General features: G+C 53.6%; 6 protein-coding genes across 6 annotated transcripts; 2 read left to right on the forward strand and 4 right to left on the reverse strand.

Annotated features, from left to right (window-relative positions):
- Positions 1–208: 208 nt before the first annotated feature.
- Positions 209–941, reverse strand: B0H65DRAFT_231497 (uncharacterized protein). Its single transcript, XM_062822190.1, has 2 exons — positions 688–941; positions 209–591 (listed from the first exon to the last, which is right to left on the reverse strand). Exons 1-2 carry the CDS (start codon positions 846–848, stop codon positions 303–305), a joined length of 450 nt encoding a protein of 149 aa, XP_062680632.1. The 5' UTR covers positions 849–941; the 3' UTR covers positions 209–302.
- Positions 942–5,642, reverse strand: B0H65DRAFT_231496 (uncharacterized protein). The gene is made up of 2 exons (XM_062822189.1): positions 3,131–5,642; positions 942–3,067 (listed from the first exon to the last, which is right to left on the reverse strand). Exons 1-2 carry the CDS (start codon positions 5,502–5,504, stop codon positions 1,035–1,037), a joined length of 4,407 nt encoding a protein of 1,468 aa, XP_062680633.1. The 5' UTR covers positions 5,505–5,642; the 3' UTR covers positions 942–1,034.
- Positions 5,643–6,464: 822 nt separating this feature from the next.
- On the forward strand, positions 6,465–8,462 carry B0H65DRAFT_231516 (C2H2 type zinc-finger-domain-containing protein). Its single transcript, XM_062822191.1, has 2 exons — positions 6,465–6,743; positions 6,806–8,462. Exons 1-2 carry the CDS (start codon positions 6,592–6,594, stop codon positions 8,409–8,411), a joined length of 1,758 nt encoding a protein of 585 aa, XP_062680634.1. The 5' UTR covers positions 6,465–6,591; the 3' UTR covers positions 8,412–8,462.
- A 349-nt stretch (positions 8,463–8,811) lies between these two features.
- B0H65DRAFT_469499 (uncharacterized protein) lies at positions 8,812–11,495 on the reverse strand. The gene is made up of 4 exons (XM_062827013.1): positions 10,837–11,495; positions 9,547–10,770; positions 9,303–9,479; positions 8,812–9,238 (listed from the first exon to the last, which is right to left on the reverse strand). The coding sequence occupies exons 1-4, from the start codon at positions 11,279–11,281 to the stop codon at positions 9,228–9,230; spliced, it is 1,857 nt and encodes a 618-aa protein (XP_062680635.1). The 5' UTR covers positions 11,282–11,495; the 3' UTR covers positions 8,812–9,227.
- A 4,418-nt stretch (positions 11,496–15,913) lies between these two features.
- B0H65DRAFT_231533 (uncharacterized protein) lies at positions 15,914–17,539 on the forward strand. Its single transcript, XM_062822192.1, has 5 exons — positions 15,914–16,273; positions 16,345–16,719; positions 16,810–16,975; positions 17,091–17,163; positions 17,240–17,539. Exons 1-5 carry the CDS (start codon positions 16,099–16,101, stop codon positions 17,408–17,410), a joined length of 960 nt encoding a protein of 319 aa, XP_062680636.1. The 5' UTR covers positions 15,914–16,098; the 3' UTR covers positions 17,411–17,539.
- Positions 17,540–18,653: 1,114 nt separating this feature from the next.
- B0H65DRAFT_231557 (uncharacterized protein) lies at positions 18,654–21,115 on the reverse strand. Its single transcript, XM_062822193.1, has 2 exons — positions 20,186–21,115; positions 18,654–20,129 (listed from the first exon to the last, which is right to left on the reverse strand). Exons 1-2 carry the CDS (start codon positions 20,863–20,865, stop codon positions 18,788–18,790), a joined length of 2,022 nt encoding a protein of 673 aa, XP_062680637.1. The 5' UTR covers positions 20,866–21,115; the 3' UTR covers positions 18,654–18,787.
- Between the last annotated feature and the right edge of the window lie 76 nt (positions 21,116–21,191).

Raw genomic sequence — 21,191 nt, forward strand, 5'->3', positions numbered from 1 at the left:
CGCCCTCGCGTCCATGGTGGCAATCAAGGACTCGGTCTGGGAAAAGAAGCTCGAGGTCGCAATCAAGAACATGGACTCAGTCCTAAAAAAGAAGAAGAACCCTAAGGACGTCAACACCAAAGTCATCCCCACTAAAACCCCGTCGTTTATGAAGAACCACCCCAAGCCCGACGAGGCCGTAATCAACGACGACAAGGTCGTAATCAAGGACTCGGTCAAGAACTACTCAGTCAAGAACAAACACAAGGACTCGACCCCAAAAGTCCCAAAGGTTCCGAAGAAGAAGAACCCCAAAGTCATAATCAAGGACTCAAAGGTTCCCAAGAACAGGCCCCCGAGGAGTCAAGGTAGCGGGTACTACAGCAGTTACTACGTCGGTGACAGAAGATCCGGCGGCGGGCGGGTGAGGGTGTGGGTTTGGGTTTGGGCTTAGTCTTTGGTCTGGTTCTAGTTCTCGTGAGTACAGTTCTGGCGGTGGGGAGTGAGTGGGGTGGGAGTGATGGGGGCTCGCTCGTATGGGTGGTATGGGCACGCATGGGAAAGAAGGAAGAGGTGGTTTGATCATGGATGGTGGAAGGGTGAGGAGGATGACTGAGTCGTCATTAGCCGCATGGTTTGGGAAACTGAAGGTTGGAATAGGCCGGGGGAGGGCATGAAGAGGAGGGGAGTGAAGGAAGGAAGACATACCGTAGTTTAGTGAGAAATTGTGGTATGGACGGGGAAAAAGGGGAAAAGACAACCAGCAAGAGAAAGTACGCAAGTGAAAGGGGGCTAAAGTATAAGAAGGTTCCAAATTCCAAATTGAACAACGCTTTTACCTTCTCCCATTCCGCTACGTATATATACATGCTCCTTCCCACCAACCTGGAACCAACCTTCAATTATCCCAGCAGCCGGTTAACCCGCTTGAACAGGTCAACAGGTTTACCTTCTCGCTACGCCTTATGTATCGCTGCTCCTTAACATTACGTATACCCCTCCATGCCCTATTCCACAACCACCACGAACAAAACAGAGAAAGAGATACAGACAGATCAGGCAAACCCAAAACCCTGGGCATTCTCCAACGCCATAGCCAGCCTCTCCCTCAACATCTCCTTATCCCTGTACTCCGGCAGAAGAAGAATGCCGTAGCAGGTGTAAGCGGTGGGCAACCTCGGAGCCTTCTTCTTCTTCTCCTTGGGTTGCTGATGCTCCTGCTCCTGTTCCCCGCTGCCGCTGCGGGTACTGGTGCGTCTTGACCGATGACTATGAGAACTTCTTTCGCTCCTGCGTCTTCTGTGTCCATTAGGCGGGGAAGTAGAGGCTCTTTGCGCTGGCGTCATCGGCTGCGGCAGCGGCGGTGTGTTTTCCTGTTGTTGCTGCCTTGCATCATCCTCCGCGACGTTGTTGTTGGCGGTGATGGAACTTTCAGGAGCCGGCTGGGCGTGAACCTGGCTCTCGTTCTCGCCGCGATCTTCAATGACGACCTCGCCACGACGAACTCCATCATCATCATCCTCCTCTTCCTCACGCTGCCCCCAGAAATCCTCCTCTTCGGAGGTATACTCATCGGTGCTGTATTCACCTTGCACCTCCCACCCCTCATCGGTAGTATATGGCTCTTCATCTTCTTCATCTTCTTCATCTTCTTCATCCACGTCAGTGTAATCCTCCTTACCGTTTCTCTGAAGAGTGAAAACTAGGTTCTTAACGCCCCCAACAGGCAACCTGTCGCTGGCCGTGACGAACTCCAGCAGCCGCCTCTTCATCTTGTCGTCGTACTTCCTAACAATACTCCAGAAATCGCGGACGCTCCGGTGGGATGCGTCCCAGTCTACGTAGCGCGTGTACCGCTGGAGTTCGGCGATGTCGATCTCCTGTACGCCTTCGACTAGGGACTGGAGAAGCGAGGGGGTGAGCAGTGATAGCGATTTGGGGTGGAGACAGGTGCGGAAGCCGCGCGCAAAGGCCTCGAATTGCGGGCGGACGGAGACATCGGTCAGGTAACGGATGTAATCAGACACGAACTGCTCGCGGTTGGCGGCCGTGACGAGGGGTGCTTCTTCTTCGAGAGCGGCGGTCGAGGCGGAAGACGAGGCGTCACTGAGTCTCCGAAAGGCGGGGGAGAATTGAGGCCAGGGTTCTTCCCGAGAGAAGGCGTCCGTTTCGGCGGCCGACTTGCCGCTACGAGAGGAGATGGGTGGAGGCGGAGGCGTCATGAGCTTGGTCACCTGTTCGCCAAAGCTTTCGACAGAGAACTCGTACGTGCGAGCAAACACGTCTTCGACGGAACCGCCCATTTCCTTTTCGTCCCAGTCAAGGAGCATGGTAAGCCCGCTGACGAGATCGGGCCAGCCGTCTGCGATGTGATCGAGGTCGGTAACGGGCTCGCCAAGGAGTTTGGCGTAAAGCGCCTTGGGGAAGGTGACTGGAAGGGTAAGGCCATTGTAGACGGCCAGAGACATGAGCAGTCCGATAAGCTCAAACTTCCATTCCTCCACCGCGGACCCAGGCTGGAACCATGTCATCTTGGTTCTCTCATCTACCGTGAACGCGCCATAGTCAGGGTTCAATGCCTCTGCCATCGCCAGGCGGAAGAACTCCTGCTGGACACCACCAGAGTCGAAACCTTCCTCGCCAGCACGCTCACCTAGATGGATCTTGAGCGGCCGCATGATTTCCCGCTCCTCTCGCCGCCACAGCTGGTCGAAAGCATCCCTTATGACCCTATTGCGTCTGATTTCAAGGACAAGGTACTTGGAACTAGCAACCTTAAGCTTGTCCAAGATGACCCTTTTGTGGTGCTCATTCATCGGGCTGGATCTTCCCATGTAGACCTCGAACCTCTCCTGAATTGAGGCTGATTGCTCGTAATAGCGGTTCATGCGAGAAAGGTTGATGGCGCGGAAGAATCCCACGAGCGTATTGCTGTCGAACAGGTAAGGGAAATCTAGTAGGTGTAGTTTCTTCCGCGTGGAAGCGTGCGCAAGCCAGCCGACAGGCGCCTCCACTACGTCTAACCGATCGGCAAAGTACTTGGAGTGAAACTGGACGTCGCCAAGTAGGAGGTCCTCACGTTTCTTGTCTGTTGAAGAGGCACGTTAGCGTCACGAATGACATGTAAAGAACTGGTCAGGGATCAACATACGCATAGCATCAATGAGGGCCAGGGCACCACCAAAGGGTCCATCTCCAGGCACCTCGGGATTACCATCCCACTCTTTGATCATCACAGCTCTTGCCCAGTCAAGCAAAAGGATAGGAACGCGCGTCTCATGAACGGTGCGGTCCAAGAAGGGGAAGTTGAGGATGTACAAGGCATCCTCGTTCAAATAATCCAATTGCGAGAAGAGGGGTGTAAGCACGTCATGTTCTTTGGTATCATCGTCTGCAGAGTTGGACCTCTTCAGCTCATCAAAGTACCGGCGTGTAGGGATGGCTGCAAGAACCCGTTTGGCAAGACGAAGGGCCAGTTCGTCAGAGAAGGCATCCTCGTACTGAAGACACAGATCAGTGGGTTGAGCAGCTGGCGAGCCATTGCCAGCAAATATCAAGCCGTGAGCCCTAATTCTCGACATGTCATACAGCTGTCTATCGTCATTGACCAACGGGGCTGCAGCGACCAAGGCGTGTAAGCAAATGGACAGAAGCCGACCAGCTTCCTCGTTTGACAGAGCCTTCTCGGACTTGGGGAAAAGCTTTGTGGTCCGCGACCGGAGAGACTGGAGCGTCTTTGGCGGAGCGAACAGACTGGCAGCAGCCATCCACAGACTATGGAAGACGAGGGTGGGGGCAATTCGTGTCATGCGTAGCATGCAGTACCATAACGTTTCCGAATCGTAGAGTTGTCCCTTTGTCGTGAAGGATCGGATAGCTTGATGTGGATCATTCAACACATGGAAGAGAGATTGTTCTACAAACAGCTTCCATTCCAGTTTCATGTTGGGTGAGCGAGCGCGTTTGGGTTCAAGCTTCCTCTCGAGCTCCTTGCTCTGGTCCGCGTAGCCCTTGTGAAATGTGGTTACCGCTCGTGGTTCCAGGACGTGGCTTTCGGCGGTGCCATCCTCCTGTATTACATCGCACATAAAGTCAACGACACGGGGATCGAGCCTCGACAACGTCTGGGGCAGTATGTGATCATCTTCGGAATCGGATTCGATATCACCTGCTCGTCTTTCTCCCTGAACACCAGAAGCCCCAGAATCGGAGGCCACCTTCAACTGATGACTTGATTCGTTACTTTTGGAACCATCAAATTGCCCGCGAATGCCAGCCTTGGGTCTCAGATCGGCAGACTTGGGAGGCATCTTCTCCAAGCTGACATGGTCAAAATAGCCGGCCGACGAAAGCTGGGAGATGGGGCGTGTTAGTGTCGAGCCGGCTGCCTTGAGACCTCGCAATCCTTTGTCTGCGGTACCATTGGGGCGAGTATCAGTGGTGAAATGGTCAATCGATAGTTTGCGCTTAGGCTTCGGGCCGGATGGTGCCCTAACTCTTGCACTCGAATTCCGGCGGTGACCACTAGGGCGATGTGCTTGTTGACTTGACTGTTCGCTTGCTGGTTTGACCTCCTTCACTGCCGTTTTCTCATTGTCCTCATTTTGCTTCCCATCGCCTTTCGTTTCCACATCCTTGGGCCTACCCTCCTTAACAGCAGCGGGCGGTACGGCTTGTCCAACGCCGGATTGTTGGCTTGAAGACCCGCTCTTTGAGGCGTTTGGCGTTCCAGCCTGGCGATCTACTGGGACTGTCGGCTCGCTTGCTTCGTAAGCTTTTGCAAGTCGCGACATCTCTTCCATGGCAGCCGGGGTAAGCCACTCCATCATCTTGAAAGCAACGGTTCCGAACACATTTGCGGCAAAGGATCGATAATCTTTGCTTGTCGGCCTCTCTATCACCCTGAAACCTGGCCCTGCCTTCTCTGCATGTTGGGTGGGGCTTTTTGGTCGTTCCTTGTCCTTCCCATTGTCATTATTCAGTGTCCTATTTCCTTTCCCGCCTGCTGTATTCTTGGGTGAGCTTGTGTCGCCAGCAACACTGGGCCCCTTGGTGGGATATGGTTTCGGAGCTGGTGAGAAACGAAGCGAGTTGAGAGCGGCCGGTGGTGCCTTGGGTAAGCGCAAACCAGGACACAGTCCATTCTCAGGATTGTCCTGGCTCGCCAGGTAAATCGCCAAGGTCCTCGCGCTCGTGGTATTGTATCGTCGGATGGGTGCTCGGCCAGCAAGCCTCCTACGGCAGCTGAAGCATGTTGACGTGGTACAATTTTCGGTACCGCAGCCTTCGCGTAGTTGGAAGATGTACTTTTGGACTAGAAGCTGGAAGTTGTGTCTTCGACTAGCCTTGTGGACAGCGTAGACTTTCCTAGGATTGTCAATCTCCTCCACCAACTCTCTCAACTCCTCCGGGGCATCCCATGGTAGCCTGGCAAAGCGCGCTTCCTCCCACAGGCCGGCCAGAACGTCTAACTCGGGGCTGTTGTTATGGCTGCCATCGGCTGGACGAAGAGTATCTCGAGTCATGACATCAATGTTGCGGCGTTATTTAGGGAAAGCGAGTTGTCGTGGTAGCAATATAGAAAGTGTGATGCGATGCAATATGATGCGCCGGGTAGAGTGGTTACGTCGGCGCAAAGGGAGCTGAAGCTCAAGGGTCGGATGGAAGCATGGGGAGGTCGAGATGTCGGGATGATCGGCGTCGGTTTCGTCGCAAGTCGCCGCGCTTTTGATGAGTTCGTGTGGAGGAGCTAGTATAGCAATGTACTGGAGAAGTGGAAGTGGAAGGAATCCCAGACGGGAATGGATGGAGATTGGATCTGGCCAAGGCTGAAGATGGACAATGGATGCCCTGCTGAGTGGTGCTGGGGTGTTCTGGCCGCCAGTGCACAGGAACCTCACCGTCACGCCGTCAAGATCTCATGCGTAAAGGGAAGCGCACGGGCCTCCCCCAGAATGCCTGTTGAAGATGGCACCGTTTCCCGCCGTCTGACTCAGCAATTGAACTCCCACCGTGACGGGACTTTCGTCAGAATGGCTCAGAATGGGGTCCCTTGCGATCGCAGTTTCCAAGGGACTTTGTTTGCCCCACCAAAAGATTGCGATTTAGCGGACTTTTGGAGGGGCAGTGTTGGCGAGCCGCGGGCAGGCAAGGCAAAACCGCCACCAAAATTCGACATTTCCGTCGCTTTGTTTTTGCTCAGCAGATGCATGTTAGTCCTCCACCCACTGACGCACCTTACCCATTGCGCTGGGTTATCACTGCAGTAACAGAACCCAAAGTGTCCACCCGCCTTTGGAAAATTTAGATAAACGACAAAGTCACTTCGACCACCGACCTTGTCTCTTGTCAACATCATCACCAGACACCAGTCACCACTCGCCAGCAAACGAGTGACCCAGTGGCAAAAGAGAAGCAGCAGGAACCCTCCGGCTGTCTCATCCTTCAGGGCAATCCATCACGGCCCCGGCATTACGACCACGCGCATATCGCCTGATTATTAATAAAGAGTAGCTGATACAAAAGCGACTCTCTTTCTCTCTTCCCATCAAGAGATCCTCACGAGATCTTCCTCTGTCGCAAACACCATCCCCAAACAGCAACACGACGAAAATGGCTACTATTTCCGCCAGCAGGACGGCCCCCATGGCCGCCGATGTCTCGAGGATGGACCAGGGAACCACTCATCCTTTCACGTGCAACACTTGTCAAGTCGCTTTCCGCAACATCGACTTGCAAAAGGGTCACATGCGCAGTGACTGGCAGTATGTTGTTTCTTACCACCTTCATGATCTCGACTTCGCACATGACTGACCTTGCCCTTTAGTCGTTATAACCTCAAGCGCCGTGTCGCTTCCCTTCCTCCCATTTCCTCCGAGGTCTTCACCGAAAAGGTTCTCCAGTCCCGCGCCGAGGTTACCGCGCAAACAGACAAGGCCAGCTTTGAGATGACCTGCGAAGCTTGCTCAAAGACCTACTACAGCGAGAACTCGTACAAGAACCACATCAGCAGTAAGAACCACAAGATGAGGGCCGCTGCTTTGGCCTCGAGGGCCCCTGCCGCCACTGGACGCACCAAGGCCGACGACGAGGTTAGCTCGGTTATGAGCTCGACTTTTTCCTTGGGCGAGCCCGCTTCGGAGGCCAAGTCCGAGGTCGATTCTGATGCCGAGGAGGAGTTCAACGAGGTTGTCGAGGGTATCAAGCAGGCCAACATCGAGGATGCTGCCTCGCCCGTCGACCGTCCCGCCAACCCTCATCTCTCTGCCGCCGACCAGCACAAGGAGGACCACCCCGTGGAAGACGCTGCTGCTAGCGAACAACCCGAGACCTCCGGAACCGCTACCCCTACCCAGCCCGAAGCCGATACCGCCCTCCTCAAGCAGTGCTTGTTCTGCAACTACGAGTCCCCTACTCCCGCCCTTAACGCTACCCACATGGAGAGGATACACGGCATGTTCATTCCCGAGAAGCAGTACCTCGTCGATCTGGAGGGTCTTCTCGGTTCGCTCAGGAGACGTGTGTTCGAGCTCAACGAGTGCTTGATGTGCGGCAAGATGCGCTCCAACACCTTTGCCGTGCAAACTCACATGCGCGACAAGGGTCATTGCCAAATTCCCTACACCACCGAGGAGGAGCAGCTCGAGATTGGCGAATTCTACGACTTCCGCAGCACCTACTCCGACGGCGACGGGTGGGACACCGAGGACGAGGAGGAGGAAGAAGAGGAAGGAGCCGGCGGCGCCAAGCTAGGCGGCAAGCGCGAAGCCAAGGTCGAGGTTGAAGGAGGCGAAGGCGGCGACGAAGAAGGCTGGGAGACAGACAGCTCAGCCTCGTCTCTCGACTCCGACGACCTCCACGCCGTCCCCGGCGAGGGCCACTACCACCAGTACGAGCGTCTGGCCAGCCACCGCCACCACTCGCGCGACGACCCGCGTCCCCACCGCCAGGCGGACGGCTTCCATGCCCACAGCAGGAAGGGCGTCAACGCCGTCTATTACGACGAGTACGAGCTCCACCTGCCATCCGGCCGCTCTGTCGGTCACCGTTCGCTCAACCGCTACTTCCGCCAGAACCTGCACAACTACCCCACGCCCGAGGAGCGCCAGCAGCAGCTCCTTCTTGAGGCCGCCGGTGGTGAAGATGCCGAAGATGCGGAGATGCAGTATGACAGCGACGGCGAGCCGAGATTCAGGAGAAACACGGAGGTCCAGCTCAGAGACCGCAAGGCGCACGGAAGGCACGTCATCACCCGTGAGACGAGAGGTCTTGTCGGTGCCAATGGTATCAGAGACGTGGAGAGCAAGGAGGTCAGGAAGGTGGTGGAGAAGGGTCGCCAGAGGGATAGGGACTCTTATAAGCGCGCTGAGGTGGTGGGCATGAAGAAGCACTTCAAGGAGGTGCACAGGAATCCTGTTTCTTACCTCAGGTGAGTGGGTCGTTGTTACGTTACCGTTTCCTGGGTGGGGGGGCTTGGTTTGGGTTTCTTTTCTTCTTGTATGTTTCTGTTAGGATTTTCTGCATGAGTTCTCTTTTATGTTACCGATACCATTCTATGCATCGTCGTCGCTTCTACTACTTCGCATCGGGTCAGGATGATGGTGATGGTGATGGTGATGGTGATGGTGATGGTGATTTCTGGGGACGTCCGCACAGGGTCGAATGATGGGTGATATCTAGATGTGTAGATGCAGGAGCGCAAGCTATGTTTATGGACTTCTTCTGTCTTTCCAGTCCTTGATAAACAATATTCCTGGGCACAGCGAAATTCATAGCGTGATAAATGTAAAATCATCTATCTCACCTGAAATCCTTTGCACGATATCTAATGCCTAAAACCTGAAAGCGAAAGATCGGATATGTACAACAACAAAACTTTGAAGCCCAAGAAAAAGAGCCGAACGATCCGAAGATAGATAAATAAAAAATATGCCGTCACTCGTACCTAACCCTAAAAGATCCCGTGTGTACATCATGCAATCATTTCTCTACACCACCACCTCGACCATCGCTTTCAACATCATGATATCAAGTGGAATATCCGGTTGATATCATTCATCTCCGTTGGGATCGAACACTCCTGTGGAGTTCAAGGATTTTGTTTGCATTCACTTTTTGCAGCGTATACATATCGACATTGCCCACTTCTGAAGGAGCAACAAAAAAAAATTCATCAGAACCATGCCATGTTCATTCATCCAAAGGTATCCATTGACATTCATCTAGTCTATGCTATGATATTCAAACATCTATTTGTGGGCTGTATCAAGCCAGTTAGCGTCTCTATATCTACCATTTTACCACAAACACCAGAAATCACTTACGAATACCCTCCTCAGGAAGAGGCTGGACACCGACAAGCTCGGCAGCAAGCTTCTCCTTGTGGGCAGTCTTCTCCTCACGAAGGAAGGGGAAAGCAAGAACCTCGCGGATCGAGTAGTTGTCAGTCAGGAACATGGCAAGACGGTCGATACCGAGACCCCAACCACCGGTAGGCGGCACTGTAAACATCACGCATTAGCAGCAGTCCTTCCATACAATACAACTTCATGTCAGGGATATACATACGGCCGTACTCGAGAGCGTTGAGGAAGCTCTCATCAACGAGCTGAGCCTCGTCATCACCCTGGTCCTTCTGGCGGGCCTGCTCCTCGAAGCGGAGTCTCTGGTCGAAGGGGTTGTTCAACTCGGTGTAAGCGTTGGCAATCTCCTTCTTGCAGACGAACGCCTCGAAACGCTCGCAGAGACCGTTCTTGGAACGGTGGTACTTGGCCAGAGGAGACATCATCTGGGGGTGCTCGAGAATGAAGGTGGGGTTGATGCAAGTCTCCTCGATGAACTCGCCAGTGAGCTTGTCAATCATGCGAGCGTTGGTGAGGGGTGGCGGGCACTCGACGTTCATCTTCTTGCAAATCTTCTGGAGGAAGGCGTTGGTCTCGTCGGTGTGGAGCTGGTCGTAAGGAGGGAACTTCTCGCCGGTGGCCTCCTCGAGGGCGGGAATCATCTCAACGCGGCGCCAGGGGGCCTCCCAGTTGACCTCGTACGTCTCGCCGTGCTGGTTGGTGAACTTGGTCTTGTAAGAGCCGGTAAGCTCCTTGACGAGCGAAGAGACGAGCTCCTCGGTGATGGACATCAGGTCGTACACATCAGCGTACGCCCAGTAAAACTCGATAGAGGTGAACTCGGGGTTGTGGGTGAGATCGATGCCCTCGTTTCTGAAGTTCTTGCCCATCTCGAAAACCTTGCCGAACTGACCAACAATCATCTTCTTGAGGAAGAGCTCGGGAGCGACTCTCATGAACATGTCCATGTCGAGATCGTTGTGGTGGGTGACGAAGGGAAGAGCGGTGGCACCACCGGCAATGGCGTGCATCATGGGGGTCTCGACCTCGATGAAGCGGCGCTCGTGGAAGAAGTCGCGGATGTAGCGGACCATTCTGCTGCGCTGCCAAAGCGTCTCACGGCTCCTGTCGTTCCAGAGCATGTCGAGGTACCTCATGCGCGCTCTCTGCTCAGCATCGGCGAAGGGGTAGCGGACACTGGGAAGCATGTGCAAGCAAGGGCTGAGAAGCTGAACTTCAGTCGCGAAGACGGAAAGCTCACCCTGCTCACCCTCCTTGAGGTTCTTGGGGTTCGTGCGGCCGGGGAAACCAACGATGCCGATGATATCACCGCGGCGGAGGTGGGCGTGCTGCTTCTCGAAGGGAACACCACCCTCCTTGGCCAACTGAGCCTGGCAGACGACCTGCATACGGGTACCAATGCTCTTGGTGTCGGCAGAGGTGCGGATATCTGTTGCGCATCACACTCAGGTTAGCGCATTGCTCTTGTCTGTTTTGGACGAACAGGAAGTCGTACCGTAGAAGATCAGCTTGGAACCGGCAGTACGGATGTTGTAGATACGGCCGGCGATCCTGAGCTCCTTCTCGGGAAGGGTGTCGCCGGTCTTAAGGGAGCCGAACTCGTCGACAAAGTTGGAGTCATCGTAGTTGACCTGGAACTTGTGAGGGTAGGGGTTGGTCTCGGGGTTCTTGAGCAGCTCGTTGACCTGGCGGGTACGGATCTCGTAGTACTGGTTGGGGTTGAGGTCCTCCTCGCCGCCGGCCGCGTTCTTGGGCTTGCTGGAGGCAGCCTTGGGGGGAGCGGCAGCAGCCTTGGCAGCCTTCTCGGCCTCCTTCTGACGCTGCTTCTGACGCTTCTTCAGCTCGCTCTTGGAGATGCGCTCTCCGGTGACCTCGTCGAGATGGAGGTTGGCGAGCTGCTCGGCCGGGGCCGCGGGGGTGGTAGCACTCGAATCCGCCATGGTTATGGTGTGTATCGCTGTCCGGGACAAGTTGCGACTTTTCAAAGGGCGGGTTGCAAGGGAGAACGTCTAGTTTTTTTCTCGAGGCGACACTGGCACTGGTCGCGATTCAATTGACAAACTCGAACCCACAGCGGGGCAATTTTTTCGTCTCAGGGCAGCGCCGTTAACGGGGGACGGGAAGGACTGCCCTACAGGCGGCTGGCGGGGTGAGTCAAACGTCAAAGGCACTGTAGGCGGGTAGTACTGACTCTGTTCAAGTGTGGCTCACACGCTCCCGTCTGTGGCTATTTGCACTGCCACATGTTTACTTGGAAAGGGGGTGCGAGTTGAGTGAGGACTCCTCGTTTTTTCGACAGACACAACGTTTGACTTGCTCCCGAGAACGATATGCTAATGATATTTGGGTTTTTATGATTGAACGTTGATTCATTATCAAGTAGACGCCGTGCAGCATTAAACCAACCACTTACCGTGATCTTCTACCCAAGTGAGCTTTGCAGTTCGTGATGTACGCTTAAAACGAGCATCTTCCCCGCAGGCATGTATCATATGCAATGTTATGTAGTATGCATCACAGGGTGGTGATGTAGGATATCATAGAAAACCTGGTTACAGGGTCTGACACGAAGTGAACTTGATGGCGAAGAAAAATGCTTGGATTGGTGGCTTGGATCAGTTGGATGAGCGAAGAGGAATGGCCCGCCAGGCCAGGTCTAAATACTACTAGAATGGAAGATCAGGGTGAGATGCACCTTCCAAACGTTACAAGTCGCATTTAAAGAGAAACGGCCCTTTACCATGAGTAAGCCACAAGGAAAGCAGCACTGTAGAACTTGAACGACACTCCTATTGCTTGTAATAAAACGACAAGATTCAATAACAGTCATACAGACGTCGTTCGAATACCATAATCCAAGTCCAACGCCATTGTCTTTCCGTGGATGATTGAGACATGATAGAAGGCTCACAAGTCTCTGAAGCTCTCCAAGTAAAAACCCATCTGACTTCCTAACCGGGCATATCCATCCCTGGCGTAATGAGCGGTGCCTTTAGAAAGAAAAGGGGATCCAGGAGAGCAATGAAGCTTTTTCACGGTCTGCCTGGATGGTGGCCTTGAGGCGCTCAGTCTCGGCATCAAGCGCCGCATCAGCGGTCTTAAGATACAACTTGGTCAAGATCTGCTCTCCAGGAGACTTGGTGGCGGCGGTGGCGGCAGGTTGAACGTGAACTTGATGGGTTTGGATGGGATGGTTCTTGGGGGTCTTGCACGGCGTCTTTGACCGCGTGGCGTGGCGGCGTCCTTGCATCTTGCGCTTGTCGCGCATGTTTCTCTTGTCGGCCATGATGGCGAGAAGAAGAAGAAGAGGCTTTAGGGGTCTGATGTGTTGAGAGCACGGTCTGGGAGGAGCGATACTAAAGTCGTTCGTTCGTGTGATGCGTTGTAGCACGCTGATGAAGTGAGCTTGGGCTGGCCGTGTCTGTTCCCCGTTGTGAACGGTCGGTATTTGTGGAGACGGATGGACGAGACGTAAACGCGATAAAAGTAGCAATATCGAGAGTTGTTGAGTCTGATCGAGGCACGCAGATGATTTTGGTGGATGAAGAGTGATGAGAGGAATTGGAAATGGATGAAAGCACCTTTTAAGGGACGGGAGACTCCTGTTTAGGTATATACTTTGACATTTGAAAACAAACCCTCTGACGCGGAATCAGGAAAGTAGGTAATGTCCGTCCGATATGCCCGCTGCAAGAGGTCAGGCAGGTCGAAGGTATAATAAAAAAAAAACCTGCGACGATTGCAGTCCTCAAGCATCAATCATGCCGGCAAATCCTCCCCACTGTCCCTCTCCAAGTCTTGACAAAAACATGAAAGAAGTGTTCGGCCAAGTCATCGCCTCGAAATCGTACTATCCTCGATGAGCGCCATTAACGATGAGATGGGAGTGAGTTTGTCCAAGCCGGTTACGCAACCACTGAAAGCACAAACTATATTTCCAGGGAACGTAGGAACCTCAGGAGAACCATGTCCGTGAAAGCAATGAATGCAGCTTTCGAGTAAGAGCTTATTCGTAACTCATAGCTGCAATGGGTATGCCGCGTGCCTATTAACCACACATATATGCCGGAATCGTTGCTGGTGGTATCTGCCTTTGCAGCATGGCTAGAGCGGTTCTAACAGGAACGAGATCTGCTACGCCACGAAGATTGGTAATTCGCCTCTTGATGGTGAACTTTCATCAAAGAACGAAGTCCGAAAACCGCAGTGAGAGTGTCAGATTCGGGGTCAACGATTTTATATAGTGCAGGAATGCGGAATGCGCTTGCATCTGGTGATGAAACACTACAGAGTTTTTGTTAGTAAAAAGTGCAGATGCAATGGAAATCAGGCGAAACCTTCTCCGATTTCGGAAAGCATGTTTTTCATGCTCTAAATAAAAGGAGCTGCGTCGGCGGCCATGTAGGAGATGGTCAGTCGTTTCTGGCCGACAACAGACGTTGCAAGGTGAAAGAGAGAAGTTCCGGAGTGCACCAAGTATTTCGGTGTGTACACCGACACACCGGCTCACCGAAAAAGACAAAACGCACAGACCACATGTCTATATCAAACGGGACCTCTCCCCATCACATCGATGACCGATGTTTATCGCCGCCAGCTGCCAATCGTTTTGCTGATTCACGTCAGGCGCATTGATTCTTCTCATCTGGCAGCTCCAGCGACATCCCAATATTTCTTGTGAGCTATGTGATCATATCGTGCGGACTATCGATTGAAGAGCGGTGACGATCGATTCGGCTCGTTCGGTAGAAGGAATTGAAGCCAAATGATTGGTAATGGTAGGCTTCATGGAGAAACCCCGAGATAATGGTCACAAGAGCATTGTGTTGGACTTGGGGCTACAAGAGGACAGGCCGTGCGTATTCCGCACGGATGATTAAAGTGAAGTGAGCTGTCATAGGCAGCAATGATGGTGAGGAGTCCATAAAAGTCACAGCGTCGAAGAGGTGTCCAACTGTTCAGGCTGATGTTGAGGACAACTCGACATAAAGAAATCAGTTGCTCCGCAAATAAACCGAACAGAAAGAGACGGGAGCTTGGCTTGTGAATCGCACCAGTGCCTGGTTGCCCCACTGCGAGAGAAAGCCGAACATTCCTCGGCATTTGAAGGATAATCCCGTCGCTGACCCGTTGAACTTTTCGACTAGAGGTATGTAGAACGCCGACCAGCAACGTGGGTGGGTGTATTGTATACGTAAAAAGGTTAATTGCTTGATACAACGTTTTGCTTGTTTGTGTATAGGTGCTGATGACGCTTGGGAGGATCGAATATGAAAACGGCGAGAATCAGCTAAAAGTAGCTGTCTCTAGAGCTCATATGCTCACAGTCCCGCGAATGACCGTGAACACCTGCAGGTGGAAAACAATGTGCCCTCTAATCGGAGACTCCCGTATATGTTATGCCGAAGTTCCATTCCTCGCATCCTGGGGTTTCTTCGGCTTCCGTCATCGGTCAGCAGTCTTGGTGACTACATACCGACGCTGACGAATTAGCCGTCACAGCTTCGCATGCCATGAATCAACCATCGTTGCCTACACTATGAGTTGCTCTCTGAGCCCTTCGGCGCTCTCCAGGCTTCTGTTGTACCCCCACTGTCAGATTGAACAAAGGACGGGAACACGGGAGGACTGACGGCGGGAGCTGGAGTCACGATGGTCGACCGGTGGGTGTCTCGTGTGCCTCCACTTCCCCAGGCAAAAGGTACCAAACACTCAAACAGCCAATTGTAAATCCAGACCTGCAGGTCGAAAAAGAGACCATGGATAAGTGCAAGGGTCGGTTGCAATTGAGGATCGTGAGAGGAGTCGCCGAGTGGGTTGCGTTTTTTTAGTGGTTTTTGACAAGCAGAGAGTGGGTCATTGTGGTAATGCAACCGCAAAGCCTTTCCATGCCCCCGCCGCCGACAGCGGGCGCGGCAATCACCAACACTCTGGAATTGACATTTATCATCCAACAACCCTCTTTTTGGTATATAATTTGAACCAATTGGCGATCCTTCCTACCTGCTCGACCTGGACCCCGCGCGCTGATAACTGCCTGTGCCGCCTCCCGTTGTCGTCGTTTTCTTCCATCTTAAATAAAAAGGGTCCGTTCATCATTCAAGCCATCGCTGTCGCCCTGCATCTGTGCATACAACACAGTCACACACTTCCCCGTCTGCTTTCAAATCGATTAAAAGTTCAGACCATCCGCCCACCGCCCAACTCGCGCGCCCGTCCTGGCTCTTAGTCAAGTCAATTCGGCCACAATACCTGACGCATCGGAGCCGACAACTACCTACAACTACCCAAGGTACCTTAAATATACCCTCGAATCCGACTTCGCTGGAAGAACTGTGACCTCTCGAACCGTGCAATTCGCCATTGGAATACACACCAAGACGCATCTTATTCCCGAACACCTTACCGACCTATCCGGCTTTCGGCAACTGTCTTCTTGCATCAGCACATCCGCCTTGACGGCTTAACCCCCCCGGTCATCTTCGTCAAAACAAGATCCGCCGCCGTCGCTTATACAACATCTGGGTCACCCCGCATTGTGGTCCCTCCGTCCCAGCACACTCTCGCCCTGGCCGCTGGATCATCTCGCATCGCATCCACGGCAAGCCGCCTTGAGCGTCCCATTCCACCCCAGCTGCGTCACCCGTCTCCCGGGACGCATTGCTTTGCGACACCCGACCCTGCCGGTACCTAGTATCGCAATCTACCTAGTCGAACGAACGACACCTACGAATATCACACATCACAACAGGTCACCATGTCTTCCCAACCTTCGACGGGCATGGCGACTCCCGTTACCTATCCTCCTCCCGAGCAAGCCTCGACCGGCAACACCATGGTGCCTTATACCTTTCCCCAGGCCAAGCTGAAGCTCCGGCAGACACAGCCTGGGAGGACACCCTTGGTCCTCGTAGCTTGCGGCTCTTTCTCCCGTAAGTTCTCGAAGAGCATACGTTATTTCTCCCCAAAGGACTTTATTAACAGTTTCCCTCTTTCCCTGCAGCCATTACATTCCTCCACCTTCGCATGTTCGAAATGGCCTCCGACTTTGTCCGATTCAACACCAGCTTTGAAGTCTGCGGCGGCTACCTCTCCCCCGTCAGCGACGCCTACAAGAAGGCTGGCTTAGCGCCCGGCCATCACCGCGTGGAGATGTGCTCCCGCGCCGTCGAGCAATCATCCTGGCTAATGGTCGACCCCTTCGAGACGGTCAACTGCGACGAAAACGGCGAGCCCGCTTACGTGCCCACAGCGCGGGTGCTTCGACACTTCGACCACGAAATCAACACCGTGCTGGGCGGCATTGAGGGCACCGATGGTGTGCGGAGGAAGGCCAAGATTGCGCTTCTTGCTGGCGCGGATTTGGTCATGTCAATGGGTATGAAAGCCTTCTCTCCCACACGTCACCACGGAGTTGGTGGTTGATATCGCCGTGTATCGTTGCACAACAAGCTGACCCTTTGTACAGGAGAGCCCGGGCTTTGGTCGCCGGTCGACTTGGGAGTCATTCTCGGGGAGTACGGCGCCTTCATCATTGAGCGCTCGGGAACCGATATCGACGAGGCGCTTGCCACGCTGAGGCAGTACGAAAGTAACATTTGGGTCATCAGCCAGGTGATACAAAATGACATCAGGTTCGTCGATCCCGCCAGGAAGGGACCCTTAGGGGACCCTTGTACCACCACACCATCGGGTTGAGCTAGTGGCAATTTGACTGACACGCAAAACTTGTCTTACCGCAACATTTAGCTCCACCAAAGTCCGTCTTTTCCTGAAGAAGGATTTGAGCGTGCGATATCTCATTCCTGATCCTGTTGTTGAGGTATGCCATTATTTGTGTTTCCCCCGCTACTAGCTAGTATGTCGGAATTTTGACCCTAATGATGGTATGTATATAGTACATCGAAGAGCACGGCTTGTTCCACGACGAACAGTCCAGCAAGAAGAAGAACAACGATTCCTCATCAACAGGAGGAAAGGACAAGGAGAAGGAGAAGCCAACAGTCGCCGACGGGACAAATACCCCTTCAAGCTCGGCCGAGCAAGTGGGAACGACACAACAGAGCTAGATGCTCGCATGCTGGCCTTCTACGCATGACATGAACAACTTTGTGCTCGAGGTTATGCCTCCGAGCAGCGTGGCATGACAGCATGAGGCATCTGATTTTCAGGAGGATGATCTGCTCTTTTGGAAATGACGATCAAATCTTAGAAAGAAAAGTAGAAGAGCGAGATCTTTGATCTTAGAGGAGGAAAGATTTTGACGCGGAGAAAGCGGGTAGATGGCGTTTACGGGTTTTTGGCTTTTTTTTTTCTCGGGCAATGAATGAACATGAACCTGAAGGTTCAGATCATGGATGGAATGATATTTCTTTACTATAGGTGGAAGAAGGGGGGGTTTCTCTTTGTTGGTTCAAGCCATTTGGTTCACGCGCGCGCGCTCTCGCCCGCAGTATGGATAGGAAGGGGGAGGGAGGTTTCGTTCACATTAATCATCACATCACTACTCATTGTTGCTTGGCCCCCCCTTTGGCGTTACGCTCTGGTTGATGAATTAACCTGCTCTCATGATTTTGGATGGTAATCTCACATCAACCACCCCAGTTGTTGTTTTCCAGCCCAGCTCAGCGTGCGTTGAGAATGATAGATACCCTTTCGCACGTCACGGACCAGCCAGCCCGTACTCTTTGTCCTTTTGATTTTCTCAAAGAGGTACCCAAGCGAGTTCAGTTGAGATAGCGAGCAAGCCATTCAGCTCCGGGATACCCTTCCTTGTCTACTTCCTTCTTTATGAACTCTAGACAGCAATTCTGGTCTTCAACAAGATAAAAGTTTAAAGTGTGGAACTCAGCGGCGTTGACTCCAAACATCATCCAAGTGCTGGTCATGATGTACATGCTTTTGCAGATACGTAAAGAAGGCACGTTGATCCCGACTTGAATTGACCGATTGATGGGAGATGCAGCAAAATCAGATCGCTTTCTCCCTCTCCCTCTCCATCTCCATCTCCATCTCCATCTCCATCTCCATCTCCATCTCCATCTCCCGGCTCGCGTCTCAGATTGACATTATCAATACATTGCTGTACATTCAGTTCCCTACCCCCCCTCCAATCTTTTACATATCTCGACTAGGCAAAGCGACCCAACTCGCAAGGCCTAGGTGCCTAGATGTCTAGGTATGCCCACACCTTACTGGCACTATTGTACTATTCAGACCGGTTCAAAGCCCCCCGACCGTAAGGCCCGCGATCTTCGTGGACTCTTGCAGCAATAGTGCCACACACCAATACCCTTCTCCTCACAATATTTTCGGACTGCAATGCCACGAGCGGAAGGCGGCGGCGGCGGGCCATGCCACCCGAGCAGGCCGGTGTTCCACCCCAAAATCCCCGGCTCTGGGTTGGGAGGCCCGGGAGACCGACGTTCAGAAGAGTGAGAAGACTTCTAGTCTGTGCTCATCGGCTCGCCTGCTCCATTGCCACTACCACCACCACCACCAGTACCTCCTGTTGAGCCTTCAGTTTGCCGTTGTGGTTGTTTGTGCGATCGTTGTGGCTCTTCTGTGCCGGCCATTTCGGCGTCTTCGTCGTCTCCCTCCTCCTCGTCCTCCTCGCCATCATCTCCTTCCTCGCCCTCCTCACCATCATCACCATCATCCTCATCGTCACTCACAGCTTCTATATCTTCGTCCCTGTCCCTCATCTGCTGCTGAGATTGTTGTGGAGCTGCGTTTGATGAGCTTGAAGAGTTCCTCGCGGCGTAATCAGCTGCTACCGCTGAGTAGTAGTTTTGAATAGGATTATGCGAGGGGGGACCACCACCAGGAACAGACGCGGCTTGAGGAAATTGAGGTTCAGATACAGGCTGGTATACAGGCTGGTGTTGGGGCTGGTGGTGGGACTGGTGGTGCATGCTCCCATTTTGTTGCACACTCGGAGGCGGCGGCGGCGGCGGCGGCGGTGGTGGTGGCAGCGTTGGCGGCGGTCCAGTTATTTGCGGTCTTTGCTGCTGCTGCTGCTGTCCTTGGGGAGGTGCCGGTGGGCCTTGCCGACCAGACTGCACCACCTTCTTCCAGCGATCGATAGCCTCCTTACAAACGGTGTTAAGGTCATGATGGCGACCCTTAGGCTCCATTCCCACGCCAGAGACTTTATGAACGACCATCAGCTCAGACATGTAATCGATCAGCTTCTTCTCGGCGGGGAACGTGGCGGGGGTCTGCAGCTTGTACTCGCGCGGCTGCTGCAGCATGTTGAGGTGTTCGATCTGCTGCTTGAGGTTGTTGTTCTCCTGCCGGACACGGTGCTGTTCCTCTTTCAGGGCATTGATCTCCTTTTGTTTGCGGGCCACGCTGCGCGCCAGCTCGAGCTGCCACATCTTTTCGCGGTCGAACTGGCTCAAGGCTTCCCAGACGCCGAAGGTCTTCTTCAGGTGCTCCGCGACGGATTTTTCAAGGGATTTGTTGATGCTTTCGGAGCGCCGGATGGCTTCTTTGATGTCCACCTTGACGAAGTTAACGGGCGGCGGGTAGCTGAGGTCCTCGTTGAAAGCGGTCGTGGCGGCCTTGCAGTTGAGGCGCCATTTCTTGAACTCTTCCTGGAAGTGGTTCTCTAGGGCTTTGAACTGGTCCCATCCGGGCGGCTGGATGGACCAGGAGGTGGAGGTTGGGTAGAAGGTGGAGGAGAAGATGGTGGGTGGTGGTTCAAGGCATTGGAGGACGAGTGCAGGGAAATCCAGGGTTAAAGGGTCAAAGTCAAAGGGCATCGAATGTACATCGATATGTAACCTTTCAGATGTATGTTAGCACCATGCCGGACTATAAAATGCAAAAGAACAACTTACTTGGCAGCCCTCCAGGAGCCGACGATCTCACGCAAGGCAAGCTCGGCCGCTCTCGCCGTATCCTGGGCATCTTGAATCAGTTGCCTCGGATCAGGTTGGTGATGCAAAGGCTGTTGGACAAAAGAAGACGTATGCGGTGGCGGCGGTGGTGGTACAGGAGCCAGCGGCCTCGGGCCATCTGGGAGAGCCTGCCTCTCTTCTGGATGTGAAGCAACGCCGTTGCTTCTTTGGGTTAAGTCAATAACCCCGGTGGCCTCCCAAGGGGTGTTGAAGGGGTAATTCCTCCCAAACGGCGTTCTCACACTTCCCCGGTTGCTCTGGGTGGCGGCGGGAGTCGGAGCCGGAGATTGGACGACATCGGAGGGGGCAGGACTGATGCCATCCTTGGAGGGTGCTCCCGGTGTCGCACTGCCGGCAGCAGATGCTGAGGCGTCTCGTCGCCTGGAGGTACCCTTGGTTCTCCTCCTAGTTATCGTTCCGCGAAGGCGTCTGATAGCCATGACATCGTGAATGCCGTCAGGCTTTTTGGGATTATTAGGTCTGACGTAGAGGTCGAGATGGCGGCCAAGGGAGGATGAAGTGAATGGTTGGCCGCACCAAGGGCACTTTTTGTCCTTGACGTGCTTTGGGGTGTTTGGGTTTGACTCAACCGAGAGAGCTGGTGTTTCTGTCTCGGCCATTTTGTGTGAGGTAATCCCGGGCTGGTGCCGGTGCTGGTGCCGGTGGCGGTGCCGAAGATGCGGAGTTTCTTCCGGAGCTGTAAGTGAGGTATGGAGTCCCGGGATTTCGGGGTCGGAGCTCAGATGAAAGAGCTTCAGTTACTGTAACAATGGAGCTGTTGCGCGACGGGCAATTGAGATTGCGCAGCGTTGGTGGAGAGAAGCGCTTTGTTGCTTGAGAAATCCGGCAAGTCGGAGGTGGATCCGAGCCTCTGATCTCGGGGTTCGGAAGCAGTTCACGGCGCTCCGGTGAGAATTTTGTTGCGCTGTCTCCGAGCGAAGGATAC

This window comes from Neurospora tetraspora, assembly GCF_033439725.1.
Source record: "Neurospora tetraspora strain CBS 560.94 chromosome Unknown B0H65scaffold_5, whole genome shotgun sequence".
In the NCBI taxonomy this organism is placed as follows: Eukaryota; Fungi; Ascomycota; class Sordariomycetes; order Sordariales; family Sordariaceae; genus Neurospora; species Neurospora tetraspora.

What these genes read in the sequence shown, in the direction of transcription:
- B0H65DRAFT_231496 (XM_062822189.1), bottom strand. Translation starts at nt 5,504, where the DNA reads ATGACTCGAGATACTCTTCGTCCAGCCGATGGCAGCCATAACAACAGC. An exon ending in GGCCCTCATTGATGCTATGC is followed by an intron (nt 3,068 to 3,130) that starts GTATGTTGATCC and finishes CCTCTTCAACAG; the next exon opens with ACAAGAAACGTGAGGACCTC.
- B0H65DRAFT_231533 (XM_062822192.1), top strand. Translation starts at nt 16,099, where the DNA reads ATGTCTTCCCAACCTTCGACGGGCATGGCGACTCCCGTTACCTATCCT. An exon ending in GGATTTGGTCATGTCAATGG is followed by an intron (nt 16,720 to 16,809) that starts GTATGAAAGCCT and finishes CCCTTTGTACAG; the next exon opens with GAGAGCCCGGGCTTTGGTCG. An exon ending in GTGATACAAAATGACATCAG is followed by an intron (nt 16,976 to 17,090) that starts GTTCGTCGATCC and finishes CGCAACATTTAG; the next exon opens with CTCCACCAAAGTCCGTCTTT.
- B0H65DRAFT_231557 (XM_062822193.1), bottom strand. Translation starts at nt 20,865, where the DNA reads ATGGCCGAGACAGAAACACCAGCTCTCTCGGTTGAGTCAAACCCAAAC. An exon ending in GGCTCCTGGAGGGCTGCCAA is followed by an intron (nt 20,130 to 20,185) that starts GTAAGTTGTTCT and finishes TACATCTGAAAG; the next exon opens with GTTACATATCGATGTACATT.
- B0H65DRAFT_469499 (XM_062827013.1), bottom strand. Translation starts at nt 11,281, where the DNA reads ATGGCGGATTCGAGTGCTACCACCCCCGCGGCCCCGGCCGAGCAGCTC. An exon ending in TTCCAAGCTGATCTTCTACG is followed by an intron (nt 10,771 to 10,836) that starts GTACGACTTCCT and finishes GATGCGCAACAG; the next exon opens with ATATCCGCACCTCTGCCGAC. An exon ending in CAACGCTCTCGAGTACGGCC is followed by an intron (nt 9,480 to 9,546) that starts GTATGTATATCC and finishes TGATGTTTACAG; the next exon opens with TGCCGCCTACCGGTGGTTGG.
- B0H65DRAFT_231497 (XM_062822190.1), bottom strand. Translation starts at nt 848, where the DNA reads ATGTATATATACGTAGCGGAATGGGAGAAGGTAAAAGCGTTGTTCAAT. An exon ending in CAATTTCTCACTAAACTACG is followed by an intron (nt 592 to 687) that starts GTATGTCTTCCT and finishes ATGACGACTCAG; the next exon opens with TCATCCTCCTCACCCTTCCA.
- B0H65DRAFT_231516 (XM_062822191.1), top strand. Translation starts at nt 6,592, where the DNA reads ATGGCTACTATTTCCGCCAGCAGGACGGCCCCCATGGCCGCCGATGTC. An exon ending in CACATGCGCAGTGACTGGCA is followed by an intron (nt 6,744 to 6,805) that starts GTATGTTGTTTC and finishes CTTGCCCTTTAG; the next exon opens with TCGTTATAACCTCAAGCGCC.